Below are 22,531 nucleotides of genomic sequence, written 5' to 3'. Positions count from 1 at the left end.
GTGGCATTGGAGACGCGGGGAATCGAACCCCGTGCCTCTCGCATGCGAAGCGAGCGCTCTACCATATGAGCTACATCCCCTTTCTGCAAATAAAATATTTTTCGTGTAAAGGGAGGTGCCCTAAAAGTGCTAGCGCTGCAGAGGCAAAGAGCAATGCGTTCCATCTGTATCTGTGGGTGTAGACGGTCTTTCATTATTCTTCGTCATATTGACCACATTGATCCCTATTTGCATTTCATGACGATCATCTTTGTAAACCAGTAGCTTCAGGTGCTCAATGCGCTTCACTTATCCTGGACTCTGCTCCAGAAAATGATCGCCTGAATCATGCTCCTTATTGCGGTTCTAACCACCTGTGCTTTGCATGTTCGACTGCTTCATACCAGTATTTCGAGACGACGAAATGTAGAGTGCCATACTCCTTCCGAAGAGAAGTACAACACCCACACAACTTTTAAAAACAACAATTTTCCCGATTATATGTGGATTATCTGAAACGGAATCGATACAATTGACAAGTGTTTAAACCGACCATATTTATTAGTATCACACAACCGACATAGGTTTACAAAAACTGTTGGACATAGGGAACTAGCGAGTCTTTTTCTCTTTCTTTTTTAGCGTAATAACTTTATTCCTCAAATAACAGCAAGATCGTTTACATAATGGTGGAGAATAAAGTCAGGGACGATGGTCTCCCACTCTTCTGATTTACTAATGCTGAAACAGTGCTTTGCTAAACCATCGCTATCAAGTTTGCCTCTCTAGTACAATAATCAAAACTGATAGAAGCATAATCCATTGACATGAGGGAGCATTCTGCTATGATTGGGACATCCACTCCCATGTAGGCATTAGGATCAGATATGGCCTCCAGCGCAGTCAAACTATCAGACTCGATGATGAGCTTCATACAACCCAGTTTCGCTGCTAGGTACATACCACATCGAATAGCAAATAATTCAGCTGAACCTGCACTAGACACATGTGGTAGGACATGAGTTGCTGCCCCCAGAAATTTGCCATGGTCATCTCGTGCAACAGCTCCGCAAGCTCCTGTGAAGTTATCCTCATGAAATGATGCATCGACATTGATTTTTACAACTCCCGCACTTGGCTTCTTCCATACATTATCAATCCTACGTATAGGCTGGTTTGGTGAATGAGCACGAACAAAATTTGTGGCAAGTACTTGAATAGAAATAGTTGTTTGATCCGGTGTCTGTACTGTCTCCCCTCTTGTACGTTGCCTTCTTTGCCACCAAATGAACCACATGGCCGCCAAAATAAATTCGGCTGTTGGTATGGTATGTGTCACTGTGCGCAGCCGAATCAATATATCTAGGGTGATAGAGCCGGATCGGTCTTGCCGAGCGGCTTGTTCAATCACCTCCGATAGTCCTAGAGCAGTCCACACTTCAGATGCACGGATACACGTAAATAGACAGTGCTGGATATCCTCTAGACCAATTTTGCACAATGGGCATTGCGGGATCAAGGGTACATGTCTGCCTGCGAGAACACCGTAACATGGTAATACCCCCTTTAATACTTTTCAGCCAAAATGTTTGATCTTCCCTGGAAGGCGAAGTTGCCATAATTCTTTCCAAACTGCATTCAACTAAGCACTCCCTGGGCTATTCAAGCTTGCGTAATGACGTCCGTACTGATCGAACTCCACATGGTATGCCGAACGAACTGAGAAAGTTCCAGATCTCGTATAATGCCACGCCACAAAATCTTCCATAGTTTCAACATGGAGGGGGATTTGAAGTATTCTGTGCACATCCACTGGTGAGAACACGCTATGCAATAGTGCCTCATCCCACTGTCCCGTGTGGGGGTCGATTATATCTTCCACCTTTGTTAACATAATTCCTCCTCTAGGGGTAATAAGCTTCCTGGTTTCGCTAGAAGGGATCCAAGGGTCCTCCCAAATGTTAATCTGGGAACCAGTGCCCACTCGCCAGATGCAACCCCTTTTGAAAGTTTGTATCCCAGCAACAATACTTTGCCAAGTAAAAGATGAGCCTTTCTTTGGACCAGCTTTGAGGATATCGCCATTAGGATAATATTTTGCACTCAGAACACGTGCACACAAAGAGTCGGGATTTTGGAGAAGTCGCCAACACTGTTTTGCTAATATAACAAGGTTAAAACTGTGAAGGTCTCTAAACCCCATGCCTCCCTTCTTCTTCGGGACACACATTTTCCACCATGCAAACCAATGCATTTTCCTTTTCTCCTCTCCATCGCCCCACCAGAAACCCGATATTTCATCAGTGATTGATTTACATGTTGGGGAACGTAGCAATAATTCAAAATTTTCCTACGTGTCACCAAGACCAATCTAGGAGATGCTCGCAACGAGAGAGAGGGAGTGCATCTTCATACCCTTGAAGATCGCAAAGCAGAAGCGTTACAAGAACGCGGTTGATGGAGTCATACTCGCGGCGATTCAAATCGCGGAAGAAGCGATCTAGCGCCGAACGGACGGCACCTCCGCGTTTAACACACGTACAGCCCAGGGACGTCTCCTCCTTCTTGATCCAGCAAGGGGAGAGGAGAAGTTGAGGGAGAACTCCAGCAGCACGACGGCATGGTGGCAATGGAGCTCGTGGTTCTCCGGCAGAGCTTCGCTAAGCACTACGGATGAGAAGGAGGAGGTGTATGAGGAGGGAGGGCTGCGCCAGGGAAGAGGTGCGGCTGCCCTCCCACCCCTCCACTATATATAGGGGCAAGGGGAGAGGGGGAGGCGCCCTAGGGTTTCCCCTAGGGGGGGCGGCCAAGCAGATTGGGTCTCCCTAGGGAAAATCCTAGGGAGACTTGCCCCCCAAGCCAAGCAGGTGGAGGCTTGCCTCCCCAGCCAGGTGGAGGCGCCCCACCTCCCCAAGTAACGTGGGAAAGGGTGTGGGGGGCGCACCACCCCTTAGTGGGCTGGTTTGCCCCTTCCCCTTTGGCCCATGAGGCCCTCCAACACTTGGCGGGGCTCCCGAAACACCTTTCGGTCATACTGGCCATAGCCTGGTACCCCCGGAACACTTCCGGACTCCAATACCCTTCGTCCAATATATCGATCTTCACCGCCGGACCATTCCGGAACTCCTCGTGATGTCCGGGATCTCATCCGGGACTCCGAACAACCTTCGGTAACCACATACTATTTTCCATAACAACTCTAGTGTCACCGAACCTTAAGTGTGTAGACCCTACGGGTTCGGGAACCATGCAGACATGACCGAGACACCTCTCCGGCCAATAACCAATAGCGGGATCTGGATACCCATATTGGCTCCCACATGTTCCACGATGATCTCATCGGATGAACCACGATGTCGGGGATTCAATCAATCCCGTATACAATTCCCTTTGTCAATCGGTATGTTACTTGCCCGAGATTCGATCGCCGGTATCCCAATACCTCGTTCAACCTCGTTACCGGCAAGTCACTTTACTCGTTCCGTAACGCATGATCCCGTGGCTAACTCATTAGTCACATTGAGCTCATTATGATGATGCATTACCGAGTGGCCCAGAGATACCTCTCCGTCATACGGAGTGACAAATCCCAGTCTCGATTCATGCCAACCCAACAGACACTTTCGAAGATACCTGTAGTGCACCTTTATAGCCACCCAGTTACGTTGTGACGTTTGGCACACCCAAAGCACTCCTATGGTATCCGGGAGTTGCACAATCTCATGGTCTAAGGAAACGATACTTGACATTTGGAAAAGCTCTAGCAAAGGAACTGCACGATCTTGTGCTATGCTTAGGATTGGGTCTTGTCCATCACATCATTCTCCTAATGATGTGATCACGTTATCAATGACATCCAATGTCCATGGTCAGGAAACCATAACCATCTATTGATCAATGAGCTAGTCAACTAGAGGCTTACTAGGGACATGTTGTGGTCTATGTATTCACACATGTATTACGGTTTCCAGTTAATACAATTATAGAATGAACAATAGACAATTATCATGAACAAGGAAACAAAATAATAACCATTTTATTATTGCCTCTAGGGCATATTTCCAACATTACATATCCCTTTCGGTAACTTAAACACAGACATAACATAGGATGGAATTGCCTGCACCACAGATTTCAGGAGAATCTCATTACCTTGCATTGATAAAGTCTTTTCTTTCCATCCCTTTAGTCTCTGGCACACTCTATCAACTAGGTACTGAAAACAGTCACTACGGTCAACCCCAACCATAGTTGGTAAACCCAGATACTTATCTGACAGAGCTTCAGTTAATATGTCCAGCATTCCACAAACACTCTCCCTGTCATTTACTCTGGTATTAGGACTAAAAAAATATACTGGATTTTGGGGTACTTACACGCTGCCCTGAACTAACACAGTACATGTCGAGAATCCTTTTCAACGAGTTTGCATTCTGATCAGTTGCTCTCATCAGTATCAAATAATCATCTGCAAATAAAAGATGAGAAATAGAAGGGGCATTCCTTGAAACTTTTATACCTTCAATTCCACCAATTTCTTCCTCATGAGCTAGCAGACTTGATAGGCCTTCAAAACATATCAAAAAGAGGTATGGGGACAAAGGATCGCCCTGTCGAAGGCCTCTGGCCGGTTAAAACTCCTCTGTTTCCGTGTCATTAAATCTGATTTGGTAGCTTACGGAGGAGACACACTCCATAATAAGTTCAACCCATTGCGAATGAAAACCCAACCTTATCATCATCTGCCGAAGAAAATCCCATTCTACTTTGTCGTATGCTTTTAGCATGTCCAACTTAACAGCACAGACACCATTTGAGCCATGTGTTCGCTTTTTAATGGAATGAAAGCATTCATAAGCGACCAACACATTATCAGTTATTAACCTGCATGGTACAAAAGCACTTTGTGTCGGGGAAATCAAGTCAGGAAGGATTTTTTTCAGTCTATTGGCCAGCATCTTTGAGATTATCTTGTATACCACGTTGCATAAACTAATGGGTCTGAATTGGGTTATTACCTCAGAGCTGTCCACCTTTGGGATTAGCACAACATTGGTAGCATTCCACCCATCTGGGATCTTCTTATTGTTGATAGCATCAAGTACTTCTCTAGTAAACTCCTCTCCAACAATGTGCCAGAAGCGTTTGAAGAAAATAGCATGAAGACTGTCTGGGCCAGGAGCCTTCATATCGCCAATTTGGAACAGGGCTTTCTTTACTTCCTCCTGTGTATATGGTGCAATTAATAAAGCATTCATATGCGGCGTAACCACTGGTTTAACAGTGGATAGCAACTCCTCATCTATCATTCCTGCATCAGAATCAAAAAGGCTCCGAAAGTAATCGAAAATGAGGGGCTTGAGGTTATCATTCCCCTCAACCCAATCATCATTAATATTTTTCAATCTCTTAATTAAATTACGGCGCCTACGGGTCGAAGCGTACTGATAATAAAATTTTGTGTTACGGTCGCCGCGTCGCAGCCAATTCGCATGACCTCTCTGAGCCCAATAGATTTCCTCCTGTTCAAGGAGGTTTTCAATCTTCAGCGTAAGTTCTTGCTGCTTCGACTTAATCTCAGCAGTAAACGACACACACATGATCATTTCCAATTCCTGTTGTGTTGCCTTCAACCGAGCACGAGGGCCCTTCAGAACTTTTCGATCGCACAAATGGAGATCCTTATGCACAGCAGCCAGTTTGTCGCTAGCCGAAGGACAAAGCCCTTGGATGACTGCCTTTTGCCACGCTGTTCTGACCACCTCTTCCACAGTTTCCTCTGCCAGCCACCTCGCCTCAAACTTCCAGCCAGCTTGACGACGCTGCGCAGCAACTCCTGCTAAGTACTCTGTATCCAAACAGATTGGTCGGTGATCCGACTTGCCCATATCCATATTACTCAGCCCACATAACGGATGCATCTCCATCCATTGTGCATTCGAGACAGCCCGGTCCAGCCGTTCCCGTAGACCTCCCCTGAAGAAAGTGAATTTATCCCCGTGGTAACCAATATCCTCCAAGGAACAATCCGACAATGCATCTTGGAAGGCTTGAAGCCTAGACTGCTGCCGAGGGGCTCCTCCCTCTTTCTCTGACGAAAATAAAATCTCGTTGAAATCACCGATTGCCACCCACGGGAGATTCGATTGTGCTTGGAGATCGCGAAGTAGCTGATACGTTCTCTCCTTATTATCCCAACTTGGCTCGCCATACACCCCCGTCAACCTCCACAATTTACCATCCGGTTCCTCCACCGAAACATCGATGCAGCTAAAGGTAGTAGTCCGGGAGTAGATCCTCACCTCCTTCTTCCAGACTAAGAGTAACCCGAGACATGATGCCACAATCATATGATCCATCCTCAGCTTTCTCATCAACTCCTCTGCCTTAACCTCGTCCAAATGTGTTTCAGACCGAAAAAACGCGTCGGCATTACTCTGCCTCTGGATGTCCAAAAGCGAGTGAACTGTCTGGGCCCCGAGCAAGCCCCGACAATTCCAACTTATGAGTTTCATTGTGACCGGCGACCCTCCGCTGAAACTGACGTCAATTCAGAGGCCTACCCCCTGATCTGAATAGACGAAGAATAGACCTGCAAAACCTCGCCGGAGAAAACACCCAGAACTGCAGTAAAGAGAACCGATCGTTACCAACCAATGCCGGGACAGAAAACCGGTCACTGTCTTTTTCTCTTCCCTTCCATGAAAGGATACATCCAGAAATCTTATCCTGATCTTCGAAATTTGGCATGATATTCGTAACTGACACAGACATGGAAAGCATACTTCTGCAGAAAAATATAATCGTCCAATTTAACTGAGAAACAGGATGACCAGTACATGCCACGGCCCTGAACCTCATCTCTGAATTAGGAGGCATCACTCATCTGAATTTCAAGCGATATTTACAGAAATCACCAAACTTTGCTCAAGAATCTTCAAGAGTTGGAATGCAATGCAATGGCAAAATAAGTAAAAGGCAAGATAAGGCAGCTGTAGCATTATCCAAATTCGTAATTTAGTACTCCCTCTGTAAAGAAATATAAGAGTGTATAAATCACTACTTTAATGACCTAAATGCTCTTATATTTCTTTACGGAGGAGTAACGAACTACAGACATTGATTTCGACTTGAATCCTAGATCTTATAATGATGATATCAAACACACTATTGCACTGAACTTGCTATTGCGATGGACAATATAATGGTACTGCTCATTTTACAGTACCGCCAGTTTGCCGAGATGAGATTTTCTAATCAGTTCAATCGTCCAAATAGTTTTCCCACTGATGGTATTTATTGTGTGCAGTTACGAAAGCAAAAATATGCGTATATGTACTATCACAGAGAGAACAAATCCCAACTTACTGTGCACTTAGCATGTCTTTTCACAGTAAGTGGTTCTCCTCCTTGACAGCATCTTTCCTTTCTGCCGTGTTGGTTATGAAGCTCATCACTTACTGCCGTGTTGGCAACATAAACTGTAATAAATTTGAAGAGATAATACATTCAAGGTTGATGGAAATTGACGGAAGTGTGAACCCAAAGAAGACCAGTGCAGAAACTCGGATTCAGCCTTTAGCTCACGCAATGCTAGTAGCTACGATCAAATGAGATTTGTTTTTTACACATCTTCAGGTACCTTGACTGTTCCAAAACCATCACAAAGGGTGAGGACCATCCTGGTTACAGTAGTAATGAGTAGGTCCATAATAACCAGTTGATCCTTCACTTAGATAGTGAAACAAGGAGAAGGTTACAGTAGCTTTAAAAATTACAGTGCATTTAGTTTCTTTCCCACAGATCGCAATGCCATCTGTACCCTACAGTACAATAATATTAACCACCGTGCAGTGTGGAGATGAAGACAACCACGTCCTTATCTTCCAACTCTGCATCAAGGCCACCACACAACTCCCAGTCGCAGTCATTTATAAGGACAAGAACCCCAGGCCTCCTGCAAACATAAAGGTTTCAGACCATGAAGCTAATTAAGGATATTACACCGACAAAGCATGCACTGTTCTACAAGAAAAATAACTAAGCAACCTATTCCCAATTTTCCTTAGTGATGTACTCCCTCCGTTTCTAAATATAAGCCCTTTATAGGTTTCAATATGAACTACACACGGATGTATATAGACGTATTTTAGAGTGTAAATTCACTCATTTTGTTCCGTATGTAGTCCATATTGAAATCTCTAAAAAGCCTTATATTTAGGAACGGAGGGAGTAACATGTAACCCCTTTTGCGGTGGTTGAAGTAATCTATATAGCCCTTCCAAAACATTAGCAAGTAAAAATAACTATGACGTCGTTGAGAAAGGTTTCAGTTTTCGTGAATATTAGATTGATAAATAGCTTAGTCATGTTATCAAAAAGTACAGAAAGGACATGATATTTTTTCAACTCCATAGAAATGGTTGAAGATTCTTCCACGAAGTAGTTGAATCAGCGTGTGTTTGGTTTGTGCCCAAAACAACCACCATAGTGTTTTCAAAATGAGCAGGAATCTAACAATTGGTTGGATTTTTGACTCTTTTTTTGTGATAGCTATCTATCGCCGGTTGGACTTTGGTCACTTCCTACGTATTACCAAACTTGAGCAATCAAAACACTGCAAACCTCCTAAAGAATCAAAACTTTCAACAAATTATGGCTTTAGTGTCAACGGTTTGGCTCCTACAAACTAGAATCACCACATGCAGTGCAAGTTGTGGTTCCAGATACCGTGGCTGGTTTAGGCTGCGTTAGGCATTTACAGTGGAATACGATAATCTCGCTTTCTCAAACAATTTCTATCTATTTCAGATTTTTTGCTGACAAACATTTCTCTGCTTTCATGGCTATTCTAGTATTCTTCCACAGCAAAGTACTGTATTAATTAGGTTAAGCGCCATAAGCTGAGTCTTAAGAGTCTCCATCTCCACCAATGAAAGTACTCACTAGTTATCGGCATATATTCATTTCCACTTCTTTTTTGAAGTACTCACACTAGTTATTAGTTCTCACGGTTTTCTGTTGGATTTCATCTCCAGCCTACCCCAACTTGCTTGGGACAAAAGGCTTTGTGCTGCTTGTTGACTCACACTAGTTATTACATAGGCACCAGGCTGAAGTGATCAACTAGAGAAGCTGATAGCACAAATCCTGGACGGCAACAAGGTCTCCAGACACTTCTGCCAAAAGGAAAGGCTCCAGCACCTTCGTGCAACAGTACTAACTGAATCATCATGTCGTCTGCACAAGCAAATGAAAAAAGAAGAAGAGAAACCATACACAGAGTCATCCTTGATGAACATCTCCGGCCGCTCCTTGACCAAATTGGACTTCACCCAAGAGAGCAATCCCTTCATAGTGGCCTACAAAAGTACCAAAATTCGACACAACAATGTAAGGTTATAAGGTATCAAACTGAAAGTACGATAAGCAGTCTCTCCTGAGGCATTTGATCAAGCAGCACCTTGTCTTCACCGTCCCTGGGCTGGACATCCACCTTGTGTACCTTGGTGGATTTCTCTAGGAGAAGCTCCAAACCGCCCCTGGAACATCACATCAACCTCGTAAAAACGACAAATGGCAGACTAATAAACACAAAGAGAAAAGCACTCGAATGAAAGAGAGAAGGATTACCCGAATTCAAGAGTGAGATGCATGGCTGAAGGATCAGAAGCGATGCAGATTGATTAGGTTTTAGAATTTCCTTGTTGAAATCAGGCCAAGAGAAGAGTGAAGATAAAAAGGCGGAAGGGGAGAGGGTTGCGGAAAAAGGCAGCCGGTAGTTAAGTTGTTTGAAGCGTCGGAGGCGTGCAAGATTGCAGGGTGTGGTCGGCAGCGGAGAGCGGTGTTGTAGTGGAGGGCTTCGGCGGCGGAGGAGGATGAGCGTATGACAGTGTGTGGGCGGCAGCGCCGTGCTCGAGTGCCTGTTCAATTTGGGATTAGGTTAGCTTTATTTTTCAAGAGAAATTAGATTATTATCTAGTACAGCGGCGGATCCAGGATTAAAGCAAAGCCTGGGCCCAATTTTTTTTCAACATGGAATAACTTTGGCACTTATAACTACCCCAAAACACATCATGACATTTAAAAAAAGACCATATGTGATAACATACAAAATAAATCTCAATTGTTCAATAATTCTAGAATTTAACCTCAATGCTTAACAATCCAATAAAAGAGATAAAACTCTGAAACCCCAGGTGTAGACTCTTCCATTGCCGACAACGATGAAAAATATCTCTTCATCTTCTATTTTTGCAACATGAAATGAATTGACATCAAAATGCTCCAGTTTCAAATCAACAGTATATATAGCATATAGGCACAGTTGGTTCAAGTTTCTGCTACAACATGAGATGACTGAATAGTTGGTTCAAAGTTTCAATTTAACTTTCTTCATACATAGACAGGGGCTATACATAGATACATACTCATTGAAAGATTGACTCTTGGAGTCTTGTTTGGTTCGAGTTTCTGCTACAATTCGAGTCAGGGGAATAGTTGGTTCAAGTTTCAATTAAACACAAAGAAACAGAGCAGGTATTGAAATCTCGAATTGTCTCATAGCCGACAGATCGTAACATTATATATCTGTGAGAAAATTACCCTGTCCCCTGGACGGACGGACTGCTGGTTGCGCGGGGAGACGGGAAGTCGAGGAAAGGGCGGAGTAGAGGCTGTAGAGCGGCGGCGGGGTCCGCCTAGGCCTAGAGGCTAGAGCAGCACCGGCTGTCCTGAGCAGCGGGGAGGCGGGAGGCGGGGACTGCCGGCTGTCTGGAGAACTTGGGGGCCTGGGGGTGGGGGGAAGTCGAGCGGCAGGGGGTGGGGCAATCGCCGGCAGCCGGCGGCGCAGCTCACTGGCAGGTGTTGCGGTCTCCCTCCCTCCGTCCCTCGCTTGCGGGCGAACTGCTGCTAGGTCGTCCGTGAGCTCTCGTGATTTTTTTTTTTTTTGAGAATTCGTGGGCTCTCGTGGCTGAGTTGCTGGGCACCTGGCCCTCGGCTATGTCATGGGCTAATCCGGGGCCCATAAGGAAAAAGGCACACCGGGGCCTGGGCCCTGGGGGCCTGGGGTGTAGATCCAGGCCGCAGTAAGGAAGCGGGAGCAACTAGGGTGTGTTTGGTTCTCTAGCTAAACATGCCCAGCCAGGCAATAGGATTCTAGCTCACCCGAGGCATAGCTCGTACAAGCAAGGCTACTTGTTTGGTTTTTTTGCCTAGCCTCCACTAAACCACGATCACAGCGGCAGTTACATGCTTAATAGGCTTGTGCTCAATTCTTGCCGATGGAGGCGAGCCAAATCGGCTCTCCTGTCCGGGCATGGATTTTCTAGCTCACGCAGGCTAGTTTGCTAGGCAAAGCTAGCTTTTTCTACTCCACCAAACAACTATCCTGGCTGGGCGAGGCTAGAGTGAGGCTTGCTTGAGATCCAAACGCACCCTAACTTTTTTCTTTATTTCTCAAAAAAAACTAACTTTATTTTTTCTCTCTAAAAAAACTAACTTTTTTTCCAGCTCAAAAGAAAAAGTGTAACATAGTATAATCAAAATTTGTCGGCGTTCTGCGAATCGGGGTACCTAGACTTGCCTGCCTGCGGCCCACGGCGTGGCTCCTTCGACGAGCTGGTATGGCCCACCTCCAAGACCATCAAGACAAGACCCTCGCGAGGGGCCAAGTCTCGGGAGGCGGACGACGCCAAGACCTCCCGAGGGAGCGGCCTCCCCAGGTGGCCTCCCGAGGAGCGAAGATTTCTATGCAGGTACCCCACCTCACGAGGCCACGATGACATGAGCCATGACGACCAAGGCCAGGCGGGCGCAGAGGAGGCAGTTTTCCTCTTTGGTGCTAAGGAGGCAAGAACAGGCGTGGGTTCCCGAGGAATCTCCCAAAGGTTTCCATTCCGGTGCTACAAGAACAAGACCACGGGCTCGACAGGACGGAGGTCATCACCGAGCCCACCGCTGTGTCACGTCCAGAAGCTTTGCAGGCGAAGACCACCTTTCGTCAGGATTAGATGTACTTCTTGTCCCCTTTCAAATTGGTCGTTGTGGAATCCCTTCCCGCCAAAGTTTTGGGGAGAGGACCAAGGCCATTATAAATATAGGTTAGCCACCACCGTAGAGAGGGATCGAACTCTTTCCACCCTCACCAGAGCAGTCCTCGCGAGGTTGCTCATCCACTGTACTAGTTCATCCACAGCCCCTCATGAGGCCAATCCACCAAAAGCAGGAGTAGGGTATTACACCGTGAGGTGGCCCGAATCTAGGTAAACTGCTGTGTTCATCTTCTTCCTTGCTCACGCGAATCCGGCTAGGCTAGGCTGTGGGGCGACGGGCTCTAATCTTGGGAGGTTGAGATCTTCACACACGCTCTAGAGTTCAAACCTTCTTGGGTCCGCGAAGCCCTGAATCCGACAAAATCGCTCACATACACGAGGCCTATGAATGCACACACGCACACTCTACCCCTATGAGCACCTCCGAGAGACTGAGCCGGGATAACATCTTGAGATTTTACGAAGACACCACAGGCGCCTCGCAGTCGACGGGAACGTCTCCTCCCACTGAACGAACATCGTCGGAAGGCTAAAATAAATTCAGAAATAATGTGAGCACTAATGTCAAGTCAAGGAGTTGAACCCTGGTGGGCTGGGAATACCACTGTGCTCCTAATCATCCAACAACATTTTGGTTCGCGGGAGCAACTAACTAAGGGGTACCCCTTGCGGGAGCCTCTCAAGGGTCACTTTTAGTGGGCTGAGAGCGCGTTACTTGGAGCGGTCTCAGCCGCCACGTGTGCGTCTGGGGCACTCCCTCAGGTTTTTATTTATTTTTTATGCGTTTTCGGGTTTCATGTAATTTTTTTGGGTTTTTTTAGGTTTTTGGTTTTTGCTTGGGTTTTCCTAACTTTTGGACAAAGCAAAGTTCGAAAAAATTACATGAACAAACATGTTATTTTCTTCCACGAAAGGCATAATTTTGTTTCTCGTGAAGGCACAGATTTGCTTCCGCGAGCTGTGCCTCATGGAAAGAGATTTTTTTTGTTTTTTCATTCTCGAGAGGACATATTTGTTTCTTTGCTTCCGTGAAAGGCATAGTTATCTCCTAGAAAGGAAAAACTTTTTTTTTCATTCATGAGGCACAAATTTGTTTCTTGTGCAGGCACATATTTGCTTCCACGAGTGGCACAGTTGTGCCTCACGAAAAAGGAATAACACATTTTTTTTCCATGAGAGGCATAGATTTGCTTCGCGTGAAGGTACATATTTGCTTCTACGAGAGGTACAGTTGTGCCTCTCAAAAAGGGAAAAAAGTCGGGGGTGTATTTATACTTCCGGCTCCGTTTTTTCTTTCAGTTTTTTTGTCTAAACCTATTAATATGTGGTCTAGTTTTAAAGATCTCGACGCGGCAAATCAACTGGTAAAAACAACTCGTGATTTGGACGCATGATTTAAGAGATAAAATGTTTTGAATAAACAAATATAGAAAAAAAGGAAACTCCGATGTTGCGTAAGTGTCGCACATGCAGTGCACCACTTATCGTAACCTAAAAGGTGGGAGTGACCTTTGCCACGTGTACTAGTGATTTCGTAGGGAAGCCTCGTGTCAAGGGGAGCGCAACATGAGCCAGCCCAGGCGCGAGGGAGGTCACAACCTCATTTCTTTGTTTCTTTTTTTACCTTTTCCCCCCTCCTTTTTCTTTCCTTTTTACTTTCAAATATTCTAAATAAATGTACTACCAAACTTGAAGGAAATATGCCCTAGAGGCAATAATAAAGTTGTTATTTATATTTTCTTATATCATGATAAATGTTTATTATTCATGCTAGAATTGTATTAACCAGAAACTTAGTATATGTGTGAATACATAGACAAACAGAGTGTCACTAGTATGCCTCTACTTGACTAGCTCGTTGAATCAAAGATGATTAAGTTTCCTAGCCAAAGACATGGATGGTCATTTGATTAACGGGATCACATCATTAGAGAATGATGTGATTGACTTGACCCATTCCGCTAGCTTAGCACTTGATCGTTTAGTTTGTTTCTATTTCTTTCTTCATGACTTATACATGTTCCTATGACTATGAGATTATGCAACTCCCGAATACCGGAGGAACACTTAGTGTGCTATCAAACGTCGCAACGTAACTGGGTGATTATAAAGATGCTCTACAGGTGTCTCCGATGGTGTTTGTTGAGTTAACATAGATCGAGATTAGGATTTGTCACTCCGTGTTTCGGAGAGGTATCTCTGGGCCCTCTTGGTAATGCACATCACTATAAGCCTTGCAAGCAATATGACTAATGAGTTAGTTGCGGGATGATGCATTATAGAACGAGTAAAGAGACTTGCCGGTAACGAGATTGAACTAGGTATTGAGATACCAACGATCGAATCTCGGGCAAATAACATACCGATGACAAAGGGAACAACGTATGTTGTTATGCGGTTTGACCGATAAAGATCTTCGTAGAATATGTAGGAACTGAAGGAAATATGCCCTAGAGGCAATAATAAAGTTGTTATTTATTTTCTTATATCATGATAAATGTTTATTATTCATGCTAGAATTGTATTAATCGGAAACATAATACTTGTGTGAATACATAAACAAACAGAGTGTCACTAGTATGCCTCTACTTGACTAGCTCGTTGATCAAAGATGGTTATGTTTCCTAGCCATTGACATGAGTTGTCATTTGATTAACGGGATCACATCATTAGGAGAATGATGTGATTGACTTGACCCATTCCGTTAGCTTAGCACTCGATCGTTTAGTATGTTGCTATTGCTTTCTTCATGACTTATACATGTTCCTATGACTATGAGATTATGCAACTCCCGTTTACCGGAGGAACGCTTTGTGTGCTACCAAACATCACAACGTAACTGGGTGATTATAAAGGTGCTCTACAGGTGTCTCTGAAGGTACTTGTTGGGTTGGCGTATTTGGAGATTAGGATTTGTCACTCCGATTGTCGGAGAGGTATCTCTGGGCCCTCTCGGTAATGCACATCACTTAAGCCTTGCAAGCATTGCAACTAATGAGTTAGTTGCGGGATGATGTATTACAGAACGAGTAAAGAGACTTGCCGGTAACGTGATTGAACTAGGTATTGAGATACCGACGATCGAATCTCGGGCAAGTAACATACCGATGACAAAGGGAACAACGTATGTTGTTATGCGGTCTGACCGATAAAGATCTTCGTAGAATATGTGGGAGCCAATATGAGCATCCAGGTTCCGCTATTGGTTATTGACCGGAGACGTGTCTCGATCATGTCTACATAGTTCTCGAACTCGTAGGGTCCGCACGCTTAAAGTTTTGATGACGGTTATATTATGAGTTTATGAGTTTTGATGTTCCGAAGGTTGTTCGGAGTCCCGGATGTGATCACGGACATGACGAGGAGTCTCGAAATGGTCGAGACATGAAGATTGATATATTGGAAGCCTATATTTGGATATCGGAAGTGTTCCGGGTGAAATCGGGATTTTACTGGAGTACCGAGGGGTTACCGGAACCCCCCGGGGGCTTAATGGGCCATAGTGGGCCTTTGTGGAGAAGAGGAGAGGCGGCCAGGGCAGGGCCGCGCGCCCCTCCCCCTAGTCCGAATAGGACAAGGAGAGGGGGGCGGCGCCCCCCCTTTCCTTCCTCTCTCCCTCCGCTTTCCCCCTCCACTCCTAATCCAACAAGGAAAAGGGAGGGAGTCCTACTCCCGGTGGGAGTAGGACTCCTCCTGGCGCGCCCCCTCCTGGCCGGCCGCACCTCCCCCTTGCTCCTTTATATACGGGGGCAGGGGCACCCTAGAGAACACAATTGATCGTTTGATCTTTTAGCCGTGTGCGGTGCCCCCCTCCACCATAGTCCACCTCGATAATACTGTAGCGGTGCTTAGGCGAAGCCCTGCGTTGGTAGAACATCAACATCGTCATCACGCTGTCGTGCTGACGAAACTCTCCCTCAACACTCGACTGGATCGGAGTTCGAGGGACGTCATCGGGCTGAACGTGTGCTGAACTCGGAGGTGTCGTGCGTTCGGTACTTGATCGGTCGGATCGTGAAGACATACGACTACATCAACCGCGTTGTGCTAACGCTTCCGCTTTCGGTCTACGAGGGTACGTGGACAACACTCTCCCCTCTCGTTGCTATGCATCACCATGATCTTGCGTGTGCATAGGAAATTTTTGAAATTATTACGTTCCCCAACAGTGGTATCAGAGCCAGGTTTTATGCGTAGATGTCATATGCACGAGTAGAACACAAGTGAGTTGTGGGCGATATAAGTCATACTTCTTACCAGCATGTCATACTTTGGTTCGGCGGTATTGTTGGATGAAGCGGCCCGGACCGACATTACGCGTACGCTTACGCGAGACTGGTTCTACCGACGTGCTTTGCACACAGGTGGCTGGCGGGTGTCAGTTTCTCCAACTTTAGTTGAACCGAGTGTGGCTACGCCCGGTCCTTGCGAAGGTTAAAACAGCACCAACTTGACAAACTATCGTTGTGGTTTTAATGCGTAGGTAAGAACGGTTCTTGCTAAGCCCATAACAGCCACGTAAAACTTGCAACAACAAAGTAGAGGACGTCTAACTTGTTTTTGCAGGGCATGTTGTGATGTGATATGGTCAAGACATGATGCTAAATTTAATTGTATGAGATGATCATGTTTTGTAACCGAGTTATCGGCAACTGGCAGGAGCCATATGGTTGTCGCTTTATTGTATGCAATGCAATCGCCCTGTAATGCTTTACTTTATCACTAAGCGGTAGCGATAGTCGTAGAAGCATAAGATTGGCGAGACGACAATGATGCTACGATGGAGATCAAGTTGTCGCGCCGGTGACGATGGTGATCATGACGGTGCTTCGGAGATGGAGATCACAAGCACGAGATGATGATGGCCATATCATATCACTTATATTGATTGCATGTGATGTTTATCTTTTATGCATCTTATCTTGCTTTGATTGACGGTAGCATTATAAGATGATCTCTCACTAAATTTCAAGATAAAAGTGTTCTCCCTGAGTATGCACCGTTGCCAAAGTTCGTCGTGCCCAGAAACCACGTGATAATCGGGTGTGATAAGCTCTACGTCCATCTACAACGGGTACAAGCCAATTTTGCACACGCAGAATACTCAGGTTAAACTTGACGAGCCTAGCATATGCAGATATGGCCTCGGAACACTGAGACCGAAAGGTCGAGCGTGAATCATATAGTAGATATGATCAACATAGTGATGTTCACCATTGAAAACTACTCCATCTCACGTGATGATCGGACATGGTTAGTTGATTTGGATCACGTGATCACTTAGATGATTAGAGGGATGTCTATCTAAGTGGGAGTTATTAAGTAATATGATTAATTGAACTTTAATTTATCATGAACTTAGTACCTGATAGTATTTTGCATGTCTATGTTGTTATAGATCAATGGCCCGTGCTACTGTTCCTTTGAATTTTAATGCGTTCCTAGAGAAAGCTAAGTTGAAAGATGATGGTAGCAACTACATGGACTGGGTCCGTAACTTGAGGATTATCCTCATTGTCGCACAGAAGAGTTATGTCTTGGAAGCACCGCTGATGACTACTCGATAGTTCAGTGTGCCATGCTTTACAGCTTAGAACCGGGACTTCAACGACGTTTTGAACGTCATGGAGCATATGAGATGTTTCAGGAGTTGAAGTTAATATTTCAAGCAAATGCCCGGATTGAGAGATATGAAGTCTCCAATAAGTTCTACAGCTGCAAGATGGAGGAGAATAGTTCTGTCAGTGAGCATACACTCAGAATGTCTGGGTATAACAATCACTTGATTCAACTGGGAGTTAATCTTCCGGATGATAGCGTCATTGACAAAATTCTTCAATCACTGCCACCAAGCTACAAGAGCTTCATGATGAACTATAACATGCAAGGGATGGATAAGACGATTCCCGAGTTCTTCGCAATGCTAAAGGCTGCGGAGGTAGAAATCAAGAAGGAGCATCAAGTGTTGATGGTCAATATGACCACCAGTTTCAAGAAAAAGGGCAAAGGGAAGAAGAAGGGGAACTTCAAGAAGAACAGCAAGCAAGTTGCTGCTCAAGAGAAGAAACCCAAGTCTGGACCTAAACCTGAGACTGAGTGCTTCTACTACAAATAGACTGGTCACTGGAAGCGGAACTACCCCAAGTATTTGGCGGATAAGAAGGATGGCAAGGTGAACAAAGATATATGTGATATACATGTTATTGATGTGTACCTTACCAGAGCTCGCAGTAGCACCTGGGTATTTGATACTGGTTCTGTTGCTAATATTTGCAACTCGAAACAGGGACTACAGATTAAGCGGACACTGGCTAAGGACGAGGTGACGATGCGCATGGGAAATGGTTCCAAAGTTGATGTGATCGCTGTCGGCACGCTGCCTCTACATCTACCTTCGGGATTAGTATTAGACCTAAATAATTGTTATTTGGTGCCAGCGTTGAGCATGAACATTATATCTGGATCTTGTTTGATGCGAGACGATTATTCATTTAAATCAGAGAATAATGGTTGTTCTATTTATATGAGTAATATCTTTTATGGTCATGCGCCCTTGAAGAGTGGTCTATTTTTGATGAATCTCGATAGTAGTAATACACATATTCATAATGTTGAAGCCAAAAGATGCAGAGTTGATAATGATAGTGCAACTTATTTATGGCACTGCCGTTTGGGTCATATTGGTGTAAAGCGCATGAAGAAACTCCATACTGATGGACTTTTGGAATCACTTGATTATGAATCACTTGGTACTTGCGAACCATGCCTCATGGGCAAGATGACTAAAACGCCGTTCTCCAGAACTATGGAGCAAGCAACTGATTTGTTGAAATCATACATACTGATGTATGTGGTCCAATGAATGTTGAGGCTCGCGGCGGGTATCGTTATTTTCTCACCTTCACGGATGATTTAAGCAGATATAGGTATATCTACTTAATGAAGCATAAGTCTGAAACATTTGAAAAGTTCAAAGAATTTCAGAGTGAAGTTGAAAATCATCGTAACAAGAAAATAAAGTTTCTACGATCTGATCGTGGAGGAGAATATTTGAGTTACGAGTTTGGTCTACATTTGAAACAATGCGGAATAGTTTCGCAACTCACGCCACCTGGAACACCACAACGTAATGGTGTGTCCGAACCTCGTAATCGTACTTTACTAGATATGGTGCGATCTATGATTTCTCTTACTGATTTACCGTTATCATTTTGGGGTTATGCTTTAGAGACGGCTGCATTCACGTTAAATAGGGCACCATCGAAATCCGTTGAGACGACGCCTTATGAACTGTGGTTTGGCAAGAAACCAAAGTTGTCGTTTCTTAAAGTTTGGGGCTGCGATGCTTATGTGAAAAAGCTTCAACCTGATAAGCTCGAACCCAAATCGGAGAAATGTGTCTTCATAGGATACCCAAAGGAGATTGTTGGGTACACCTTCTATCACAGATCCGAAGGCAAGACATTCGTTGCTAAGAATGGATCCTTTCTAGAGAAGGAGTTTCTCTCGAAAGAAGTGAGTGGGAGGAAAGTAGAACTTGATGAGGTAACTGTACCTGCTCCCTTATTGGAAAGTAGTTCATCACAGAAACCGGTTCCTGTGACGCCTACACCAATTAGTGAGGAAGTTAATGATGATGATCATGGAACTTCAGATCAAGTTGTTACTCAACCTCGTAGGTCAACCAGAGTAAGATCCGCACCAGAGTGGTACGGTAATCCTGTTCTGGAGGTTATGTTACTAGACCATGACGAACCTACGAACTATGAAGAAGCGATGGTGAGCCCAGATTCCGCAAAATGGCTTGAGGCCATGAAATCTGAGATGGGATCCATGTATGAGAACAAAGTGTGGACTTTGGTTGACTTGCCCAATGATCGGCAAGCCATTGAGAATAAATGGATCTTCAAGAAGAAGACTGACGCTGACGGTAATATTACTGTCTATAAAGCTCGACTTGTTGCAAAAGGTTTTCGACAAGTTCAAGGGATTGACTACGATGAGACTTTCTCACCCGTAGCGATGCTTAAGTCTGTCCGAATCATGTTAGCAATTGCCGCATTTTATGATTATGAAATTTGGCAAATGGATGTCAAAACTGCATTCCTGAATGGATTTCTGGAAGAAGAGTTGTATATGATGCAACCAGAAGGTTTTGTCGATCCAAAGGGAGCTAACAAAGTGTGCAAGCTCCAGCGATCCATTTATGGACTGGTGCAAGCCTCTCGGAGTTGGAATAAACGTTTTGATAGTGTGATCAAAGCATTTGGTTTTATACAGACTTTTGGAGAAGCCTGTATTTACAAGAAAGTGAGTGGGAGCTCTGTAGCATTTCTGATATTATATGTGGATGACATATTCTTGATTGGAAATGATATAGAATTTCTGGATAGCATAAAGGGATACTTGAATAAGAGTTTTTCAATGAAAGACCTCGGTGAAGCTGCTTATATATTGGGCATCAAGATCTATAGAGATAGATCAAGACGCTTAATTGGACTTTCACAAAGCACATACCTTGACAAAGTTTTGAAGAAGTTCAAAATGGATCAAGCAAAGAAAGGGTTCTTGCCTCTGTTACAAGGTGTGAAGTTGAGTAAGACTCAATGCCCGACCACTGCAGAAGATAGAGAGAAGATGAAAGATGTTCCCTATGCTTCAGCCATAGGCTCTATCATGTATGCAATGCTGTGTACCAGACCTGATGTGTAACTTGCTATAAGTTTAGCAGGGAGGTACCAAAGTAATCCAGGAGCGGATCACTGGACATCGGTCAAGAACATCCTGAAATACCTGAAAAGGACTCAGGATATGTTTCTCGTTTATGGAGGTGACAAAGGGCTAGTCGTAAATGGTTACATCGATGCAAGCTTTGACACTGATCCGGACGATTCTAAATCACAAACCGGATACGTGTTTACATTGAACGGTGGAGCTGTCAGTTGGTGCAGTTCTAAACAAAGTGTCGTGGCGGGATCTACGTGTGAAGCGGAGTACAGAGCTGCTTCGGAAGCAGCAAATGAAGGAGTCTGGATGAAGGAGTTCATATCCGATCTAGGTGTCATACCTAGTGCATCGGGTCCAATGAAAATCTTTTGTGACAATACTGGTGCAATTGCCTTGGCGAAGGAATCCAGATTTCACAAGAGAACAAAGCACATAAAGAGACGCTTCAATTCAATCCGGGATCTAGTCCAGGTGGGAGACATAGAAATTTGCAAGATACATACGGATCTGAATGTTGCAGACCCGTTGACTAAGTCTCTTCCACGAGCAAAACATGATCAGCACCAAGGCTCCATGGATGTTAGAATCATTACTGTGTAATCTAGATTATTGACTCTAGTGCAAGTGGGAGACTGAAGGAAATATGCCCTAGAGGCAATAATAAAGTTGTTATTTATTTCCTTATATCATGATAAATGTTTATTATTCATGCTAGAATTGTATTAACCGGAAACATAATACTTGCGTGAATACATAGACAAACAGAGTGTCACTAGTATGCCTCTACTTGACTAGCTCGTTGATCAAAGATGGTTATGTTTCCTAGCCATTGACATGAGTTGTCATTTGATTAACGGGATCACATCATTAGGAGAATGATGTGATTGACTTGACCAATTCTGTTAGCTTAGCACTCGATCGTTTAGTATGTTGCTATTGCTGTCTTCATGACTTATACATGTTCCTATGACTATGAGATTATGCAACTCCCGTTTACCGGAGGAATGCTTTGTGTGCTACCAAACGTCACAACGTAACTGGGTGATTATAAAGGTGCTCTACAGGTGTCTCCGAAGGTACTTGTTGGGTTGGCGTATTTCGAGATTAGGATTTGTCACTTCGATTGTCGGAGAGGTATCTCTGGGCCCTCTCGGTAATGCACATCACTTAAGCCTTGCAAGCATTGCAACTAATGAGTTAGTTGCGGGATGATGTATTACAGAACGAGTAAAGAGACTTGCCGGTAACGAGATTGAACTAGGTATTGAGATACCGACGATCGAATCTCGGGCAAGTAATATACCGGTGACAAAGGGAACAACGTATGTTGTTATGCGGTCTGACCGATAAAGATCTTCGTAGAATATTTGGGAGCCAATATGAGCATCCAGGTTCCGCTACTGGTTATTGACCGGAGACGTGTCTCGGTCATGTCTACATAGTTCTCGAACCCGTAGGGTCCGCATGCTTAAAGTTTCGATGACGGTTATATTATGAGTTTATGAGTTTTGATGTACCGAAGGTTGTTCGGAGTCCCGGATGTGATCACGGACATGACGAGGAGTCTTGAAATGGTCGAGACATGAAGATTGATATATTGGAAGCCTATATTTGGATATCGGAAGTGTTCCGGCTGAAATCGGGATTTTACCGGAGTACCGAGGGGTCACCGGAACCCCCCGGGGGCTTAATGGGCCATAGTGGGCCTTTGTGGAGAAGAGGAGAGGCGGCCAGGGCAGGGCCGCGCGCCCCTCCCCCTAGTCCGAATAGGA

General features: G+C 44.6%; 1 protein-coding gene and 1 non-coding gene across 2 annotated transcripts; both read right to left on the bottom strand.

Moving 5' to 3' along the window:
* Nucleotides 1-7: 7 nt before the first annotated feature.
* TRNAA-CGC (transfer RNA alanine (anticodon CGC)) lies at nucleotides 8-80 on the bottom strand. The gene has a single exon. It is a non-coding gene; the product is annotated as a tRNA-Ala (tRNA).
* Nucleotides 81-7,556: 7,476 nt separating this feature from the next.
* Nucleotides 7,557-10,929, bottom strand: LOC109744092 (ubiquitin-related modifier 1 homolog). The gene is made up of 5 exons (XM_020303192.4): nucleotides 10,585-10,929; nucleotides 9,613-9,902; nucleotides 9,443-9,521; nucleotides 9,259-9,341; nucleotides 7,557-7,936 (listed from the first exon to the last, which is right to left on the bottom strand). Exons 2-5 carry the CDS (start codon nucleotides 9,633-9,635, stop codon nucleotides 7,819-7,821), a joined length of 303 nt encoding a protein of 100 aa, XP_020158781.1. The 5' UTR covers nucleotides 9,636-9,902; nucleotides 10,585-10,929; the 3' UTR covers nucleotides 7,557-7,818.
* Nucleotides 10,930-22,531: the final 11,602 nt, after the last annotated feature.

Source organism: Aegilops tauschii, chromosome 5 (assembly GCF_002575655.3).
Source record: "Aegilops tauschii subsp. strangulata cultivar AL8/78 chromosome 5, Aet v6.0, whole genome shotgun sequence".
Classification (NCBI taxonomy): Eukaryota; Viridiplantae; Streptophyta; class Magnoliopsida; order Poales; family Poaceae; genus Aegilops; species Aegilops tauschii.
The sequence above is the reverse complement of the archived record's forward strand: the minus strand, read 5'-3'. Positions and strand labels throughout refer to the sequence as shown.

What these genes read in the sequence shown, in the direction of transcription:
- LOC109744092 (XM_020303192.4), bottom strand. Translation starts at nt 9,635, where the DNA reads ATGCATCTCACTCTTGAATTCGG. An exon ending in CATCTCACTCTTGAATTCGG is followed by an intron (nt 9,522 to 9,612) that starts GTAATCCTTCTC and finishes GTGATGTTCCAG; the next exon opens with GGGCGGTTTGGAGCTTCTCC. An exon ending in CCAGGGACGGTGAAGACAAG is followed by an intron (nt 9,342 to 9,442) that starts GTGCTGCTTGAT and finishes GTACTTTTGTAG; the next exon opens with GCCACTATGAAGGGATTGCT.